The sequence below is a fragment of the Nerophis ophidion genome, unplaced genomic scaffold (genome assembly GCF_033978795.1).
Source record: "Nerophis ophidion isolate RoL-2023_Sa unplaced genomic scaffold, RoL_Noph_v1.0 HiC_scaffold_40, whole genome shotgun sequence".
In the NCBI taxonomy this organism is placed as follows: domain Eukaryota; kingdom Metazoa; phylum Chordata; class Actinopteri; order Syngnathiformes; family Syngnathidae; genus Nerophis; species Nerophis ophidion.
In genome coordinates, this window is record NW_026906962.1 from 163,922 (window position 1) to 184,718 (window position 20,797).

Here is a 20,797-nt window from a genome sequence, read left to right on the forward strand (position 1 = left end):
CACTTGAGCTCCATCAGTCGTGGCTGCTTTCACCGACATGAAGTCTTGTGGGTAGATTGGGATGAACAAGGCATTCTTCAGTGTGACGGGGACACTTTTCCCTTCAGAGCCACGTTGTTCTTCCTTGTTCCATTGGCCAACTCCATGTAGTGTTTGTTTGGGTTAAAAGTCTCATCAAATCGTGTAAATTTGCTCTTCTCAGTGATTATATGTGACGTCGCCCCACAGTCCACCATCAGTCCATTTTGTTTGATGCCGTCTGGAAGCACCAAATGACTGAATTGGAACACAAAGGAGGTGCCACTTTCCTTTGAATCTTCTTCTTTCTCCATAGTTTGTTTAGCAGAATCAGGCTTGGTTTTTCTTCTGCACGTCTCGTCTGTATGTGTTGTGCTTCTGTGGTAGTTGCACCACTTTGGTGTTGTTTTGTGGGGACAATTTCTCGCAAAATGTCCACGATTCCCACATCCATAACAGGTTGCTGACGCTATGTCCACTTTCATTACGTTGTCTGAATTTGGTTTGTGTTCAAATTTCTCTGTCTCTTCGTAGCTTCGTAGTTTGCTCTTAAACTCCACAAAAGTCACTTCATCGTTGCTCTGTGTCATGTGAATGACGAATGGTTTGTATGGTTCCGGTAGGCCCCGCAGAACCATAGCAATGCTCAACTCATCGCTTATTACTTGCTTTGTATTTCTTAAAGAAGTCACAATCTTTTCGGCTCTAATGATGTAGTCTGTAATAGTTTCTTCGGAGTTTTTCTTCAGGGAACACAATTCGTTGTACAGGGAAATAATTCTTGGCTTACCATCACTGGCATAATGTCGCCGTAAAATTTGTAGTGCTTTGCGACCATCGTCAGCAGCGTCTCTCATCACCAACGACAGACTTTTGTCGTCGAGGAACTGGATTAGCTCTGCAAAACATTCTGCATTCTTCTCTGGGTCTACTTCACCAGAGGAAAGTATTGTGTCCTTTAAACCTTCAAGTCTCATGCGACCAAGAAATTTTACTTCCCAAAGTTCGTAGTTGTCCTCGTCTCCATCGAAGACCAGGCGCTGCCATCTTCCTCCCGTTGCATGTCTGGGCCCATAACCTGTTGGGTTTCTTCTTTCTTCACTCATCTTCAATGAATACTCAAGTTGAATATAAAAGAAAGGTGATGGTTTATTTTAAGGATGGCTCAGTACAATGCCTCACAGCACCGGGAAACAAAACATCGGTAACTGTGGAAAATAGAACACAACTTCATCGCGCTTCTTTCTGTTAGTCTCTCATATTCTCTCGCGCGAAGTGAACCGGAAGAGATCACGTGATGATAACACACGCGAGCCTGCACTACCGTATATAACCTGTTGGAGGCGCAAAACAACAACAGCAAGCCTCTCTCTTGATACACAGAAACAGCATTAATTACAATGAGATCACATTTACTCAACAGCCATCATGTGCCATCTTGCACAATTATTTGTATTTATTTATGTTTTTAGTTTCTGCCATATTACTTTGTGCTTTCATATGCACATTTAAATTCCACTGGAGTTAAATGTGACGTTATCTACAATAATGTTTCTCCTACTAAGTACATACTTTTCAATGTGTTATTTAAAAAAAAAAAACGTGTTAAAAAAAAGTACTTTAAGAACATTTGCAGCAAATTTGAAAAATACCACGATAAAAATGATAACCGGGAAAATAATTGTTCATTCCGCGACATCCCTAGTGTCTATGTTTGTGTGGGTTTATATGTATGTATGTATGTACAGTCGTGATCAAAAGTTTACATACACTTGTAAAGAACATAATGTCATGGCTGTCTTTAGTTTCCAATAATTTCTACAACTCTTATTTTTTTTGTGATAGAGTGACTGGAGCACATACTTGTTGGTTCCAAAAAACATTCATGAAGTTTGCTTCTTTTATGAATTTATTATGGGTCTACTGTACATGTGAGCAAATGTGCTGGGTCAAAAGTATACATACAGCAATGTTAATATTTGCTTACATGTCCTTTGGCAAGTTTCACTGCAATAAGGCGCTTTTGGTAGCCATCCACAAGCTTCTGCTTGAATTTTTGACCACTCCTCTTGACAAAATTGGTGCAGTTCAGCTAAATTTGTTGTTTTTTTGACATGGACTTGTTTCTTCAGCATTGTCCACACGTTTAATTCAGGACTGTCACACCACTGCCTCTACACCTGGCTGTTATCTACCGCCCCCCAGGGCCCTATTCGGACTTTATCAATGAATTCTCAGAGTTCGTTGCTGATCTAGTGACACACGCCGATAATATAATCATAATGGGGGACTTTAATATCCATATGAATACCCCATCGGACCCACCGTGCGTAGTGCTCCAGACTGTAATTGATAGCTGTGGTCTCACACAAATAATAAATGAACCCACGCATCGCAACGGTAATACGATAGACCTAGTGCTTGTCAGGGGCATCACCGTTTCCAAAGTTACGATACTCCCATATACTAAAGTATTGTCCGATCATTACCTTATAAAATTCGAGGTTCAGACGCATGTTCGTCAAACTAATAATAATAATAACTGCTATAGCAGCCGCAACATTAATACAGCCACAACGACAACTCTTGCTGACCTACTGCCCTCGGTAATGGCACCATTCCCAAAGTATGTGGGCTCTATTGATAACCTCACTAACAACTTTAACGACGCCCTGCGCGAAACCATTGATAACATAGCACCGCTAAAGTTAAAAAAGGCTCCAAAAAAGCGCACCCCGTGGTTTACAGAAGAAACTAGAGCTCAGAAATTATTATGTAGAAAGCTGGAACGCAAATGGCGCACGACTAAACTTGAGGTGCACCATCAAGCATGGAGTGATGGTTTAATAACTTATAAACGCATGCTTACCTTAGCTAAAGCTAAATATTACTCAAATCTCATCCACCGTAATAAAAACGATCCTAAATTTTTGTTTAGTACGGTAGCATCGCTAACCCAACAAGGGACTCCTTCCAGTAGCTCCACCCACTCAGCTGATGACTTTATGCAATTCTTTAGTAAGAAAATTGAAGTCATTAGAAAGGAGATTAAAGACAATGCGTCCCAGCTACAACGGGGTTCTATTAACACTGACACGATTGTATATACGGCGGATACTGCCCTCCAAAATAGTTTCTCTCGTTTTGAGGAAATAACATTAGAGGAATTGTTACAACGTGTAAATGGAATAAAACAGACAACATGTTTACTTGACCCTCTTCCTGGGAAACTGATCAAGGAGCTCTTTGTATTATTAGGTCCATCAGTGCTAAATATTATAAACTTATCACTCTCCTCGGGCACTGTTCCCCTAGCATTCAAAAAAGCGGTTATTCATCCTCTTCTTAAAAGACCTAACCTCGATCCTGACCTCATGGTAAATTACCAACCGGTGTCTCACCTTCCCTTTATTTCAAAAATCCTTGAAAAAATTGTTGCGGAGCAGTTAAATGAACACTTAGCGTCTAACAATCTATGTGAAACCTTTCAATCCGGTTTCAGGGCAAATCACTCCACGGAGACAGCCCTCGCAAAAATGACTAATGATCTATTGCTAACGATGGATTCTGATGCGTCATCTATGTTGCTGCTCCTCGATCTTAGCGCTGCTTTCGATACCGTCGATCACAATATTTTATTAGAACGTATCAAAACACGAATTGGTATGTCAGACTTAGCCCTGTCTTGGTTTAACTCTTATCTTACTGATAGGATGCAGTGTGTCTCCCATAACAATGTGACCTCGGACTACGTTAAGGTAACGTGTGGAATTCCCCAGGGTTCGGTCCTTGGCCCTGCACTCTTCAGCATCTACATGCTGCCGCTAGGTGACATCATACGCAAATACGGTATTAGCTTTCACTGTTATGCTGATGACACCCAACTCTACATGCCCCTAAAGCTGACCAACACGCCGGATTGTAGTCAGCTGGAGGCGTGTCTTAATGAAATTAAACAATGGATGTCCGCTAACTTTTTGCAACTCAACGCCAAAAAAACGGAAATGCTGATTATCGGTCCTGCTAGACACCGAACTCTATTTAATAATACAACTCTAACATTTGACAACCAAACAATTATACAAGGCGACAGGGTAAAGAATCTGGGTATTATCTTCGACCCAACTCTCTCCTTTGAGGCACACATTAAAAGCGTTACTAAAACGGCCTTCTTTCATCTCCGTAATATCGCTAAAATTTGCTCCATTCTGTCCACTAAAGACGCTGAGATCATTATCCATGCGTTTGTTACGTCTCGCCTCGACTACTGTAACGTATTATTTTCGGGTCTCCCCATGTCTAGCATTAAAAGATTACAGTTGGTACAAAATGCGGCTGCTAGACTTTTGACAACAACAAGAAAGTTTGATCACATTACGCCTGTACTGTATATACCTTTATATACATATATACATACATATATACCTATACTGGCTCACCTGCACTGGCTTCCTGTGCACTTAAGATGTGACTTTAAGGTTTTACTACTTACGTATAAAATACTACATGGTCTAGCTCCATCCTATCTTGCCGATTGTATTGTACCATATGTCCCGGCAAGAAATCTGCGTTTAAAGGACTCCGGCTTATTAGTGATTCCCAAAGCCCAAAAAAAGTCTGCGGGCTATAGAGCATTTTCCGTTCGGGCTCCAGTACTCTGGAATGCCCTCCCGGTAACAGTTCGTGATGCCACCTCAGTAGAAGCATTTAAGTCTCACCTTAAAACTCATTTGTATACTCTAGCCTTTAAATAGACTCCCTTTTTAGACCAGTTGATCTGCCGTTTCTTTTCTTTTTCTTCTATGTCCCACTCTCCCGTGTGGAGGGGGTCCGGTCCGATCCGGTGGCCATGTACTGCTCGCCTGTGTATCGGCTGGGGACATCTCTGCGCTGCTGGTCCGCCTCCGCTTGGGATGGTTTCCTGCTGGCTCCGCTGTGAACGGGACTCTCGCTGCTGTGTCTTGGATCCTCTTTGGACTGGACTCTCGCGACTGTGTTGGATCCATTGTGGATTGAATTTTCACAGTATCATGTTAGACCCGCTCGACATCCATTGCTTTCCTCCTCTCCAAGGTTCTCATAGTCATCATTGTCACCGATGTCCCACTGGGTGTGAGTTTTCCTTGCCCTTATGTGGGCCTACCGAGGATGTCGTGGTGGTTTGTGCAGCCCTTTGAGACACTAGTGATTTAGGGCTATATAAGTAAACATTGATTGATTGATTGATTGACTTTGGGAAGGCCATTCTAAAACCATAATTAAGCCATTCCTTGACCACTTTTGACTTTTGTTTGGGGCCATTGCCCTGTTGGAACACCCAACCGTGCCCAAGACCCAACCTCCGGGCTGATGATTTTAGCTTGTCCTGAAGAATTTGGAGGTAATCCTTCTTTTCATTGTCCAATTTAAAGCACTAGTTCCATTGGCAGCAAAACAGGCCCAGAGCATAATACTACCACCACCATGCTTGACGGTGGGAATGGTGTTCGCCTTTTCTCCTCCAAACTTATTGCAGGGTATTGTGACCAAAAAGCTCCATTTTAGTTTCATCTGACATGGATGAAGTTAAGACCTTCTAGAGGAAAGTTCTGTGAAATACCACAAAATAACTTGTAGTGTCTTGTTAATTTATAGCCAAAAATATTTTTATTTTATAGATATTCTCAAAGCTGAATAATGTCCTTAGGGGCCTCTGACATCCCATGGGGTAACCGCAAGGTCTGTGCCTCTTAAGACCTCACTGTTGCTGCTAATCGACCTGTTTCTTCTCCTTTCTATCAAATTTGAAAGCAAAAGTAAGTCCACAAATAACAGAATCGTAAAGCAGAATTGAAAATTAAATCTGAATTGGTAAAATCTTATCAATATGGCTCCTAACATGTGACTGAACAAAGATGGACTCCTCTCGACCATGTTTGTCTTCCTGTGTCCTGCAGACGTCTGTGAAGAACATCTTCTCTCTGAGCAACAAAAGTGGAGCTTCAGGATAAACAAGGAGGAGCCACAGCCCTTCCACATTAAGGAGGAAGAAGAGGCGCCACATACATTGCAAATGCAAAGGAAAGAAAATAACCCACTGACCTCCCATTTTAAAGAGGAAGAGAAGGGATACAGCATCAGTCAAGAATGGTTGGAGAAGTTCCACGTGGTTGTGAAGAGTGAAGATGAGGTGAAAGGTGAAAGTGAGGAGAGGGGAGGGGGGGAGCCTCCAAGCAGCAGCTCAACACAACACATGACAACAGAAGCTGATGGAGACCACTGTGGAGGATCACAAGCAGACAAGCTCTTAGCTCCACTATCAGATAGTGAGGACACAACGTCACACTCTCCTGACACTGATGATGAAGACTCTAAAGATGATAAGACATGTCACACTGACAACACTCACTTCACATGTCCTCACTGTCACAAAACTTTTAAAGACTGTCGCAATATGAAAAGACACATAAGAATACACACTGGAGAAAAACCTTTTTCCTGCTCAGAATGTGGTACAAGTTTTGCAAGAAATCAAAGTTTAAAAGCACACATGAGAACACGCACTGGAGAAAAAACATTTTTGTGCTCAATTTGTAGTAAAAGATTCACCCAGAAGGCACATTTGATAAACCACACAAAAATACACACTGGTGTAAAACCTTATTCATGCTCAGTATGTGGTAAAAAATGTACACAAAGTAATGATTTGAAAAGACACATGAGAATACACACTGAAGAAAAACCTTTTTCCTGCTCAGAATGTGGTAAAGGTTTTACACAAAGTAATGATTTGAAAAGACACATGAGAATACACACTGGAGAAAAACCGTTTTCCTGCTCAGAATGTGGTAAAGGTTTTACACAAAGTAATAATTTGAAAGAGCACATGAAAATACACACTAGAAAAAAAACGTTTTCTTGCGCAATCTGTTGCAAAGAATTTGCACTACCTATCTCTTTCAAAGTTCACATGAGAATGCACACTGTTCAATCTGTTGTGAAGGTTTTGGATTAGGTCTCTATTTAAATAAAACACGAGAAAACACAGATGAGAGAGTGTTGTGTTGCAGTGTTGAACTGTCAAAACTTGAATAAGGACTTTCTAACATCAGCACATATAACATGTGTGACATCATTGTTGTGTGTGTAACACAATCGTGTTAATATTATCCTAACATTCATAGATTAGATCATTTAGATTAGTGTTTTTTTTACAGGTAAATACATGTGTTATTATGTAATTTTTGGTACTTTGATTTAAAAATGAAGAGAACTATTTGGCTGAAAAGGTGAAAGTAAAAAACACGTGTTCTTCTGGACCACTTTTGGAAAAAAAAAATACTTTTTACATCATTTGTGTTTTATTCAAGATCATTTACTTTTAAAATGTGTGACTTTATGAATCATTTGTTGGGTCTCTGTAATCCATTCTGTTAATTGTCTTTATTACTCTCTTTTGTAATTTTTTTTTTTTGGATTGTTTTGTATGTATGTCCCCAGACTTTTATGCAATTAAACAATTTATGCTTCAATAAAAGTTGGGTCCAGTAAATGTAGTTATTATTTGTTGAGTATGTGTTTTGTTATTAAATATTGAATTTATATTTAGAGTCAGAGTCCTGAAAACATATGTACGGTCTGTCCTACTTTACGGCTGTGAATGCTGTACATTAAACAATCAACAATCTAGAAAATTAGAGGCAACTGAAATGTGGTTATTCAGAAAAATACTCTGCAACTCATAGACTGAAAAGAAAAGGAATGAAGAAGTATTGGCAAAGGCTAAAATAAGAAGATCTCTAATTGCAACGATTCGAAATAGGCAGCCGAAATTCCTCAGTCATATCATTAAAAGACAGCTTAGATAAACTGGTGTTAGCAGGAAAACTAGTAGGAAAGCAAGCTCCAGGTCAACAACGAACAACATATGTCAGCAGCCTAAGAAATGTTATGGGAAATATCAATAATATGGAACTCATACATTGAGCGGACGACGGAGAAGACTGGAGAGCCCAGATTATCGATGCCTGCAAACAGGCCTGATACCCCATGATGATTTAATTTTGATATTTTCTTCTTTATATGTTTTACAAACACAGGATATGATGTTAATACCCAAAATGCCATGGACTGAATGGCAGGGGCGTCCTTCTCCCTGAGCCAAGCCATACCTGAGCGGGGTGAGATGTTCCAATCCTTTTTCCCTTGAGAAACGTGGGTGGGGATGATAGTCATCACAAAATTGTCGTGTCAAGCCGGGCGTGGTTACACAGGCGGATGTTCATGGCAGCTTTGGGCACCGCAAAGATTGCTCCAAGTTGGTTTCACAGACACATGGTATGATGTTATGGGGGAGGAAAGGTGGCATTGGGGTCATCAGGCGGGCTCACTCCTTCACCGGTGTTTCACTGACAAGGCCCACTGCACCTCCAGAGAGCTCAGTAGCAACTCCTAGCATCCAAAGTATGCTCCCCTCTCCCTTTCCCCCTTAAAATCTCATGGTCTTGGTCATTTTGGAGCCCAGCTGTTGTCTCTCCTTCTGATCCAGTGCCACTGGCTTGCTCGTTCCACAGCACTGGACAGCGCTCTGATGGCTTGACGTTGGGCCTGGCCCACATTCCAATGTTCTTAAAGGGACTGGTAGCGAGACCCTTCACCCTTGCTCCTGATGAGTCGTGGTTATTGCCTTGCATGGCAGCTCCCGCCATCAGTGTGTGAATGTGGAAATAGTGTCAAAGCCCTTTGAGTTACCTTGAAGGTAGAAAAGTGTTATCCAAGTATAACCCATTTCCCAATGTTCCTATAACCCCTTTGTTCAAATGTTTGTTCCACTTGGGGCGCGGGCATCTTGTCTGACTCGCACCATGCACAGCCTTCCTTGTCACATATTTTTCCTTTTCCCGCTATCCATCTAGTAATTCAAACTGATCAAGCAGCGCGATTGAAGATTATTTGTCTTTACAAAAATCAAGGAACCAGGATACTCTGGAAACAAAATAAAAGGTAGTCTATATAAAAGGACATATATGTGCACATGTATGCACTGATTACAAATACAGAACTATAATGCCCACATTTAGACTTTCTCCATCAAACGCCATTTTGCTTTCCCCTCCTTCTTCTTCTTCTTTCTATTTCCAGCAGACTAGTAGAACATCTTAGGTTTACTGCTGCCCTCCACAGGTTCTTAATAGGATTTCCTCCTTCTGTCCTATGGCCCACACTATACTCTACAGTCCGGTAGGTGACAGTATGAACCTTTCAAGTCATGGCTGCAAACTGCCAGTAAGAAGAAGAAGTAATAGAGCTGGTTGCTTGTTTCTCTCGCGAGATCTGACAACATTAATAGTTTAAATAGAACAATTGACAGGTTGACAACATCCAAACAAACCAAGTCATCTCCAAAACATCTCAACATTACACACATCCTCCAGGCTGAGTTAGTCTACATGATGAATTAAGTGGGAAACTACATGTAAATCATATGAGGAAAACATTTTAAAAATTGACCGCGATAATAAATAGAATAAAATACAAACCCACAAATATTAACTACATTTATTGAACCCAACTTTAGTTGAAACATACATTGTTTATTACATAAAAGTCTGGGGACATACATATAAAACAATCACACAACAATCATCATATTACACAAGAGAGTAATAAAGACAATTCATAGAATGGATTATAGAGACCCAACAAATGATTCATGAAGTCACACATTTTAAAATTGTATAAAAGACAACTGTTCAAATGATGTATAAAGTAAATAATAATATGCTTCCTGAAGTGGTCCAGAAGATGTTTCAGATGTGAACCAGTAAATATGAACTAAGAGGGATTTATGTGTACTCAAAAGCAAAGGTATGAACACATGTAAAACAAATATGTACATCATATAAAGGAGTTCATCTATGGAATCATCTACAATTAGAAAATAAAAAACATGTCACACTTCATTATTTCAAAAAACATAGATAGATAGATAGATAGATAGATAGATGAATAGATAGTACTTTATTGATTCCTTAAGGAGAGTTCCTTCAGGAAAATTAAAACACTATTACGAATAATTATAAAAGTGAATTATGACTGTCTACATATCAAATGTTTATTTTATCTAACATTTTATGTACTGTTTATTCTCACCTTTTCAGTTAAATTGTTGTGTTCATTTTAAAGTACACAAATATGTATATTAACTCATGTACTTGACTGAAATAAAAGTACTAATCTGAAGTGTCTAATCTATAAATGTTAGAATCATATTAACAACATTGTGTTACACACACAACAATGATGTCACACATGTTATATGTGCTGATGTTGTTAGAAAGTCAAAGTTTACAAAGTCTGGACAGTTTATTTCAAATCCTGCAGTTTCATTTGCTGCTGCTGTTCTCACCAGCACACTTGTGTTTCTTACACTGGTACTTAGAAGACAATCTTTCACCACACACACTGCAACTCAACACTTTCTCTCCTGGGTGTCTTCTCATGTGTACTGTAAAAGATTGTCGGTGACAAAGCTTTTGTTGCAGCTCGAACAGGAGTATGGTTTTTCACCAGAGTGCGTTCTCATATGTGATTTTAATTGCTGTTTGTCTATATAACTTTTACAACTTATTGAACAAATAAAAGGTTTTTCACCAGTGTGTTTTCTCATGTGTGCTTTTAAATTTTAATTTATTACAAAACTTTTATCACATTCTGAGCAGGTAAATGGTTTTTCTCCAGTGTCTAACTTCATGTGTGTTTTGAAATGGTCCCTTCGAGTAAAATCTTTACCGCAGATTGAAAATGAAAAAGGTTTTTCTCCGGTGTGTGTTTTAATGTGTGCTTTGAGATTGTGCTTATGAGTAAAATCTTTACCGCGGATTGAACATGAAAAAGGTTTTTCTCCAGTTTGTGTTCTCGTGTGTAATTTTAAACTTTGGTTTATTACAAAACTTTTACCACATTCTGAGCAGGAAAAAGGTTTTTCTCCAGTGTGTGTTATGTGTGCTTTTAAACTTTGATTTCTTAAAAAACTTTTGCCACATTCTGAGCAAGAAAAGGGTTTTTCACTAGTGTGTGTTCTCATGTGTACTTTCAAATGTTGACTTCGTGTAAAACCTTTACCACATTCTGAGCAAGAAAAATGTTTTTCTCCAGTGTGTGTTCTCATGTGTGATTTTAGACGACAATGGTATTTAAAGGTTTTGTGACAGAGAGAAGATGTGAAGTGAGTGTTGTCAGTGTGACATGTCTTATCATCTTTAGAGTCTTCATCATCAGTGTCAGGAGAGTGTGACGTTGTGTCCTCACTATCTGATAGTGGAGCTAAGAGCTTGTCTGCTTGTGATCCTCCACAGTGGTCTCCATCAGCTTCTGTTGTCATGTGTTGTGTTGAGCTGCTGCTTGGAGGCTCCCCCCCTCCCCTCTCCTCACTTTCACCTTTCACCTCATCATCTTCACTCTTCACAGGGACACCAGTCACTGGCATCTTGGTGACATCAACCTCCTCCAGTCCTTCAAGATGCTCTCCCTGCTGACTGATGTTGTGTTCCTCCTCTTCCTCTTTAATGTGAGGGCTCAGTGGGTCCACCTCTTCCTCTTTAAAATGGGTTATCAGTGGTTTCTCCTCTTCCTTTTTAAAATGGGGGGTCAATGGGTCCTCCTCTTCCTCTTTGATGTGAGTGGTCAGTGGGTCATCCTTTTCCGCTTTAAAATGGGGGATTAGTGGGTGTTCCTCTTCCTTTTTAATGTGGGAGGGCTGTGCCTCCACCCTGAAGCCCCACTTCTGTTGCTTAGGGAGAAGATGTTCTTCACAGACGTCTGCAGGCCACAAGAAGACAAACACGTTTGAGAAACACCCATCTCTGCTCAGTCACACAAAGCATTCAGAACTTTTACATGCACTTAGGAAAAACAAGTTATCGTATGAACTGTCTTGAAATCTCAGTGACACACAAACATGCTGCTCTTTCCAACATTATTCACAGGAAAAGAAAAAAAAACAGAACAGGACTTTCTACTATGGATAGACGGTTGATGGTTTAAAATTGATTCTGTGGTATATTATTTCTTATAGAATTATTAATAGAACCATTTTTAAACAGGCTACAGAGGCTCCTAATTTAGTTGATGAAATATGCAGTAAAATATTTCATCATTTCCAGTATTATTTTCTCAAATAAAGCAACCAGATATTAACAGTAAATAAACAAGTACATTAATAATAATTGTTTCGACAAATTAATACAATTAGAAATGACACAATATGTTACTGCATATGTCAGCTGCCAAATTAGGAGCCTTTGTAACCCTTTTTGAAATTCTTCTATTATCAATCATATACCAAATGATATATCGTGACATATATTGTTATTAAGATATAGATTTTAAGTCATATAGCCCATACCAAACATTGGTTCGCCAACTCATTTTGTTTGGCCCACCAAATATATTTCATTTTTATATTCTTTGGATGTGTGTGTATGTTTAAAATGTGGTACTACTGTTCTACAACACGTGGAAGTGTACATTTAAACCAATGTGGGTGGCACTGGGAGCAGGTGGGTAAAGTGTCCTTCCCAAGGACACAATGGCTCAGATGGCAGAAGCTGGGATTGAACCTGGAACCCTCAAGTTGCTGGCATGCCCGCTCTACCAACCGAGCTATACCGCCAGGCCACCTTAACAACATCAACACATTACGTACCGCCTAAACTAAAGTCTTAAAAAAAACATTTTTTGTTTTTTGGTCCCGTCCAGCTTCTCAGGCAAATCATATAGTTGATGTAGATGCCCATATCACAGTCCAAGCAAGCACTATTGTTGTTTTTTTCTGTCTTGCCTCTGGTGGAGCCGGTCGCAATTTTCTCCGCTCCCCTCCTTCCCTGCTTGCTCTCTGTGTCTTGTCTTTGTCTGAACTTTTCTAAAGCCTCTTTCTTTGCGCTGTCCTCTAATCTAAACATCAAATATGAATATGATCAGCTGGACTCTGGACGCAATTGACACAGTCTTTTCGACAAGGAAAAGAGGTTCGAGGGAGTTTGGCTGCCCTGATGGAACCATTTCTGCGGGGTATGTGAGAGACTCCTGGGATAAATGGAGGATTATGTGCCGCTCAGCCCTTTCCATCGACGTCGTGGAAGACATCTACCTATTTGGAGCTGTGATCGCGGGGCACTTGCTGATTGGGCTGGGCATTGCTCTGGTGTATCGACAAATTGGGAAGACGATGGCAGCCACTCAAGGGGCCCGACGGCTGTTCAACGCAATGGCAAGATTGGGTCGGGCTGTGGGAACACAGACTGGGGCGATTTCTGAGTTGAATCGCAAAATGGATCTCATCTTGGAAAAGCTTGCGGAGAAGGAATAATTAAATTGGAATTGAAGAAATCCAGCATGAACAAACAGAGAAGATAAGTCACTATTTTGTCTTCTAGAAGAAAAACAACTTCTTAATCTACGATTTGACTCCCTCAAATGGCTTTGACACAATCAGGAACAGGCTGTTCTGAAGAAACTCCCCCGAGGACTCCTCAAAGATGGACGCTTTTGACCTTCCTTTTTGTCAACAACACCTGTGGTTGAACTTTGAGATCAGCCTCAGTCCATATAAAAACATTTCATCATCTCTCCCAAGTTAATTGGGTATATATGCACACACAACCCTCACCCTCGAATCAACGCCTTCACCACCGCTTAATCCCTCTGGGGCTGTGGATGGCTGAGTAGCGCTATATAGCGGCAGCGGTGTCTCCTCAAACCAAACCCTCCCCCTGTTGCAAGTTAGTGTGATATACGTACCATGTTTAATGTGTGCCATGCATGGAGGTTTTTTCCCACTCCAGACTGGGCCCCCTTAAGAACCCAGTCTAGATTGTATTTTCCTACTCATCCCTCCCCAGCAATGAGCTTTTTCCCATCTTTTACGGGGCCCCTTATGGCGACCCATCGGTGTTCTTGTTCTGTAACCCTGTACACTGTTTGTTTGTCTAATCTTGAACAGGTTTGTGCTGAAAACAAAGTTTCATTGTACTTGTGCAATGACAATAAGGACCTATCCTATCCATATCAGCTGTTCACATTTACTTTACAAAAGAGAAGTGTAGGATACTTCTCTTGTTGCCTTATTTGTATTTGACTTTATTAAATGTATTTATATTATCATTCGGTGCTAAACTAAAGTCTTAACAAGCTGGTACGCTTCATACTGCCTCTGTCACTATGTCTCTGCAGCACCCAGCATTGACCCACCCACACAACCATCTGATTGGTTACTCGCAGAGCGGTAACAGCCATAACAGCCAATCAGCAGTGCATATTCAGAGCGCATGGAGTCAGTGCCCATGGCAGAGGCAGGCAGAGAGGAGAGACGGTGCATGTTAGCAGAAAGGTGTTCAGCAGGTGAGCATAATGCAGCGGACGATCCCCATATCATAATAAACTCCTCCCAGTCAACTACTTGTAACATCACTATGAGCCCGTTGACGTTCTACAAATATAAGCGGCAGCTCAGCTACTTTGAGCCCGTTGACATTCTTCAAATATAAGCGGTAGCTCAGCTAGTTCGCAGTCTTTGAGGTGAAAGTTAATTAGCTTTTAGCGTTACCTTAGCTCATTTTGCGATGTGTGCGTGCGTGCGTGCGTGCGTTCGTTACGGACAGCAAAGCCCTGTCAGAGAAAGACAAGCATTATTGACATACAAGAAACATCTAAGTTATTTCACTTAACCTTTTTCTGCGTTGAAGCAACAAAAAGTCAGTGGGTCCTCCTTTTCCTCTTTATTGTGAGTAGAGCTGTGACTCCTCTTTCTCTGTAAGGTAAGGGAGGGCTGTGATTCATTTTTCTCCTTAATGTGAGAGCTATCTGGCTCCTCCATCCCTTTAATATGGGATTGCTTTGACTCCTCTTCCTCTTTAATGTTGGGGTACTGCAGTTCCTCCATTTCCTTTTTAATATAAGGGGGTTGTGACTGATTCTGCTCCATCCTTGAAGTTCGCTCTTGCTGCTCAGGGAGATGTTCTTCAATACACAAGTTAGACGAACAAATACTTTAGAAAAGTCCAGATTTACCAGTCACATGACACATTGTCCTTCACCAGTATATGTTCTGATAATGTCTGAGGATCTCATCAGTCACCACGTTGACTTTCAAGATGTCAAAACCATACTGTACATCAGGGAAGCAATACAAAAACTCATGAAAGAAATAAACACAGCATTAAAAACTTACATACAAACAAGACAGCTGCTTGTACACCCGAAAGAAAACAAAGAACAGGATTAAAAAAAAAAAAAAAATACTTTTCAGAAACCTGAGGCCCGGCTCGAATATGTTTGTGATAGTGGTTTGCAAGCAAATGTTTATATTTGCCACATTTACATGTTAAACTTGTGTTTTACTTTTGTAGCTGTTGGTATTAGTGTCGCCACTGAAGTGGCAACTGTTTGCATTAGTTCTGTGATATTTTAAAGGGAGAATGCACATTTTCTTTTAGAATTTGGCTAAACATGACGGGTTTACGTCAGTAAAGAGCTGGATGAGGCTTTAATGTATTTTTTTACTTTTTTTCTTGAAATGTCAAACCAATAGCAACATGGTGTTTTATGCGGCGCTAATGTTGTGGTTAATTTAGCACCAAAAAGACATCATGGGATTTCACAAACAACTTTATAAGAGGAGCATCGACATTTGCATTTGAACTGTAAAATCCTGTTTATGATTTATTTTCTCTTCTTATTTACGTATCAACATTTTCCTTTAAGAAACTTTCACATACAATGGATTTGTGTGTTTTTGTAGCTTGTATGCTGCAATGCTTAACATCAAGAAAACATAGCTAATAAGTAAAAATAAACTGGATTACTTCATCTCTCATAGGTGTTGAGACATTGCTGGACAGCGGAGAAGTAACTAAATCCAAATAAACAATACTATTTTTTTTAAGATATCTGGCATGTATCTTCAGAAGGGATGTAAATCGTTAAGAATTGATCGATATGATATCCCAATCGATATTACTTATTGATACCAGTATTTATCGGTACTATATGTAATTTGTGGAAACAAAAAATGTGGAAAAAAGGCATTTTAAATAGCATTCCTATTAGCACAAGAGGTTGAACACCTCCAACATGATGTTCTGTAACATCTCTGAGCAGGGAAGTCTTTTATCAGCAGCTGTTTATTTGAAGTCTTAAAGAAGTCAACTATGTGTGCAGTGCAAGGTGAAATGCAGTTATGTCATCTTCTTCTCAATAACACACACATCAAACTTTTGCGTGTGGTTGCTTCCTATTTTGTCATTATTCAAAGCTGATTGTAATGTGGCAGCTGAACTCAATGTGACAACGTATCATAGTTACGTCAGTCAGCTGGAATTAAAAATACAAATAGTTGTGTCGTTAGTCCAGAATCTTCACGGTCCTCATGGACGACATGATTAGGAACCAGTACTAAAATAGTACTTGGTGTACATCTCTTATCTTCACCACTAAACCTTTGAAATATGCTGACATATGTGCTGCTAAAGGTAAATAAACAGTAGCCATATTGAATGTTTGCCTTCATTTGACCACGTGAGGTTAGGAGGACGGCCTCTAGGTCACATGGTTACACCCCAGCAATTACATTGTTGATGATTGATGAGCATTCATATTTAAATGGTGGTGTTAAAAAGCAAACATATCTCCATCTTTAGTGATAAATGTGGCCCCCGGATGAACATGTGTCACAAACATTGTATTAGATGATATGTGGATGTTGTGCTTACTTGGACTGTGATGAAGCTGTGAGGACTCAGGTGGTTTGTCTTCATGCTCTTCAGTCTTCACAGAGACAACAGTCAGTGGAAACTTGCTGACATCAGCCTCCTCCTGCCCTACAGGACACTCTCCCCCCTCTTCCTCTTTAAAATAAGAGGGCTGTGGATACTCCAAAGTGAAACTGTCCCCTGCAGATGAGGGAGACATTCTTCTTGGTATCCAGTCAGCTGATGGATGTCTACAGGACACAAACAAAACACATTTTAACTCCTACATGTTACATATTAAATCGTACATTAAATATAGGGCTGTAGCTATTGAAAATTGTATTAACCGCAGGGAACGGTGCTGGCCCCTCTTCTCTTCACCCTGTACACCGCTGACTTCTGCTACAACTCAGAGCTGTGTCACATCCAGAAGTACGCGGATGACACAGCCATCGTCGGGTGCATCAGGGACGGCAGAGAGGAAGAGTTTTGGAATCTGGTTATGGACTTTGTTGTCTGGTGCCACACGAACTTCTTGCAGCTCAATCCGTCAAAGACCAAGGAGCTGGTAATTGACTTTGGGAGGTCGAGTCCACGGTCACAACCTATTGTGATCGAGGGAGTTGAGGTACAGACTGTGGACTCATTCAAGTACCTCGGGGTTTGGGTGGACAATAAGCTGGACTGGACTGTTAACACGGACCACCAGTACAAGAAAGGACAGAGCAGGCTGTACTTCCTCAGGAGACTGCACTCCTTCAACATTTGTAGAAAACTCCTGTGGATGTACTACCAGTCTGTGGTTGCCAGTGTTCTGTTCTACATGGTAGTGTGCTGGGGGCACAGTACATCTAAGAAGGACAGCTCCAGACTTGAGAAACTGATCAGGCGGGCCGGTTCTACAATCGGAATGAAACTGGACTCACTGGTGAGGGTGGCAGAGAAGAGGACTGTGGACAAACTAGTGAGCATCCTGGATGATGCCAGTCACCCTCTGCATAGCGTTATCAGCAGCCAGAGGAGCCTGTTCAGTTCTAGACTGCTTCATCCCAAGTGCAGGACTAATAGACTCAAGAACTCCTTTGTCCCAAACGCCATTAGACTGTACAACTCCTCTCTGGGGCGTGGGGTGGGGGGTATTAGGATGACAGGGGATGCAAAACAATAACAGTGCAATACATTTTCATAACATGGTCACTACTGCCTACTTTGTCTTGTTATATTCTTATTTTACTGTTATATTTTTATTCCCATTGTTGCTTTTTATTTTTTATTCTTATTGTAATATTTCTCTATTTTGTTTTCATTTAAACCCCCATTATTTACTTTTTACTTTTATTTAAATTGATCTCAACTTTGTACACTGCTGCTGGAATTTTAATTTTCCTGACGGAACTCTCCTGAAGGAATCAATGAAGTACTATCTATCTATCTATCCATCCATCCATCCATCCATCCATACATCTATCTATCTATCTATCTATCTATCTATCTATCTATCTATCTATCTATCTATCTATCTATCTATCTATCTATCTATCTATCTATCTATCTATCTATCTATCTATCCATCCATCTATCTATCTAATCAATATGAAGGTGAAAAGTGTAACAAAGACGAGTATGTTTGATTTAATTGTTTACAAAAGCCTACAATCCAGAAATGATTGATAAAACTGTTTCACGCTTGTATAAGTGTTTGTCGAATATGAAATCATACTCAACTTCATATATTAAAACAAAATGGGAGAAGGAAGGAGGGATAACTATATCGGAGGAAGAATGGAACATAATATGGAAATATCAATGGACTTGTACCAGTTCACCCAAGTGGAGGGAGTTTGGCTGGGAAAGTTTGATCAGATTTTTTATTACAACTTCTCAGAAGTCTCACGATGATAACTCCTCTGCCTGCAAAGAGAAATTGTGGGAATTCAAACGCAAACCACTAGCATGTTTTCTGGGACTGCTCCACCATAAAGGACTATTGGAAAGAGATACACCAAGCTCTAGAGGATATTTTCAAACGAGAACTTTTTTTTTTGGACTTGCACCTCAGGATTGGCTGAATAAGATAAATACTTAATGAATATCTTGCTGGTGGCTTGTAAAAAGACCATCAGTAGGAAATGGATATCCCAGGAGAGCCCAACTTTGAAGCAATGGATGGAAACCACAATGGACATATGTAACGGTGCAGAAAACAGAATATCCTTATGCTTGATTAAATCATGAATGAAGTGTTGCAACAGCGCCTGTTGCTGGCGATAAGTGTATGTACGGTTTCCTGTGGGAAGTGCTCAGAACTGTGACGCCTCCAAACTGAGAATCCTGTGACCCAAGTGGACTCACAGTCTTACAATTTGCACTGTTTTGCAGGACGTTGTAATAAAAGAAATTCATAATCCACCTGGTGCCAGTTATATGTTGAAGCGACAGCAGTGTGGAGCTGCATCTTGCCACATACAGTTGTGGACCGTCACACATATATAAAATGGAGAAGATAACTGCCTTTATTAATTATAAATTGGAGGAATTTACTTCATACTGGGAAAACTGGGTCAATTATGTTACACCCCATAAGCCTGATTTAAATCTCTCAAATGAGTGTACTGTTTAAAAAAAAAAGACTACTTTCAATGTGTGTGTGTATATATACATATATGTATCTGTATATATTTATTTTATTTTTGTTTATTGTTATTATCAAGGTATTATTTATTGTTTGCTTATTTAATTTATGTATTTGTAGATACACCTTTGTTTTTGTTTTTTCTATGTTTCTTTTTCTTTTTGGGGGGGTGGGTGGTAAGATGGGTATATAAACAACAAATACTTTTGACATTCAGGGCAGACAACAGCTGTTTGATGTATGTGGATATGATTTAATGGATGGAAATGTCTGATGTTGGATGTCAATAAAAAGAAAATTAAAAAAAAAGAACATTTTATTATTCAAGTGTTCTACTGGAAATGTTTTCAATTAATTGAGTAACTTGATAAAACATAGTGTTGCTTGGTTAAAGACTAATTTGAGCGACTATAAGACATTTCGCTTAATAATGAACGGTCATTTGGTTTGAGATGGTATGAGATCAAGATGTCATCTTTAGATCAGGCTTTGTTTTTTCGACAATCACTGCCATATTGATGGCTGCACCAACGAATGCGGATATGAAGAAAATAACAGGTCAATATAGCTTTGACACACATAAATAACTTGTCAAACCTGCCAGCTAGCAGGCTAGGTTTACAGAGTCAGTTACCATGGTAACTGACTCTGACTTTGTCTTACCTCTTTTATTTTTGGAGGTACAACTCTCGAGTTTTGCATACTCAAGAGTTTGCACTTAACCTGCTCTCTGAAATATTCCCCCGGTGACTGTGTAAGTTTTGTGTAAACATGTTGATACACATTGTTACAAACATCAACCTCTCATAAATATTGTGTGTCTGAAACTGTCTCGTTTTTATGAACAACATAAAATGACAATTCATCTTCTTATGGACAATATATTGAAGAATAGTGTTAATAATGAAATATAAAGTTAGTAAAGATGTGAGAGTAAGACGTAAACAAACCTGTTCTGTGTAACACAACTTGAGGTTTTTCATGTTGTCGCTCCTTCTCCTCTTTTGTTGGACAAAGTTCCTCCTCGTACTCTGCTATGGTTCTTTGGCACATTTTCACACAATCACAACACTTTACACTCACAATTGATCTCTACTTAGTGATGTGTTTTGATCACTTCCGCCTGTCTTTGTTAGCAGCTAACAAGCTAAACTAACTTGCAGGCTAAGCTAGCTCGAGAAGCATCAAATTGCGCTCAGACTAATATAACCGGATGCAAAGAGTTATTAACGATGTTTACTCTATTTACTAGTGTAATAAAGGACATATATGTGTACATGGAGGCATAGATTAAGAACATTGAACTGTGACGACTGCAATAACGTCTTCACCGTCAGACGCCATCTTGCTTTATCCTCGCCGTGTTTGGTTCGCGCGCAGTGTTGTCAGATCTCGCGAGAGAAACAAGTAAGCAGCTATT

At 39.9% G+C, this 20,797-nt stretch overlaps 3 protein-coding genes across 4 annotated transcripts in view; 2 read left to right on the forward strand and 1 right to left on the reverse strand.

Moving 5' to 3' along the window:
• Positions 1-20,797, forward strand: part of LOC133546744 (gastrula zinc finger protein XlCGF8.2DB-like) — a 458,486-nt gene that overhangs the window by 18,312 nt on the left and 419,377 nt on the right. The window lies entirely within an intron of this gene.
• LOC133546732 (gastrula zinc finger protein XlCGF57.1-like) overlaps positions 1-20,797 on the forward strand; it is a 270,564-nt gene that overhangs the window by 11,339 nt on the left and 238,428 nt on the right. Inside the window, exon 3 of one of the 2 annotated variants that reach the window (XM_061892540.1) lies at positions 5,955-7,549. The exons of the other annotated variant lie outside the window; for it this stretch is intronic. Within the exon in view, the coding sequence (XP_061748524.1) occupies positions 5,955-7,012 (1,058 nt within the window). The 3' untranslated portion in view covers positions 7,013-7,549. Of the gene's footprint in view, positions 1-5,954; positions 7,550-20,797 lie in introns of those variants that run through there. 2 annotated transcript variants of the gene reach the window in all.
• On the reverse strand, positions 9,536-20,727 carry LOC133546737 (gastrula zinc finger protein xFG20-1-like). The gene is made up of 3 exons (XM_061892551.1): positions 20,328-20,727; positions 16,767-16,996; positions 9,536-11,817 (listed from the first exon to the last, which is right to left on the reverse strand). The coding sequence occupies exons 2-3, from the start codon at positions 16,963-16,965 to the stop codon at positions 10,682-10,684; spliced, it is 1,335 nt and encodes a 444-aa protein (XP_061748535.1). The 5' UTR covers positions 16,966-16,996; positions 20,328-20,727; the 3' UTR covers positions 9,536-10,681.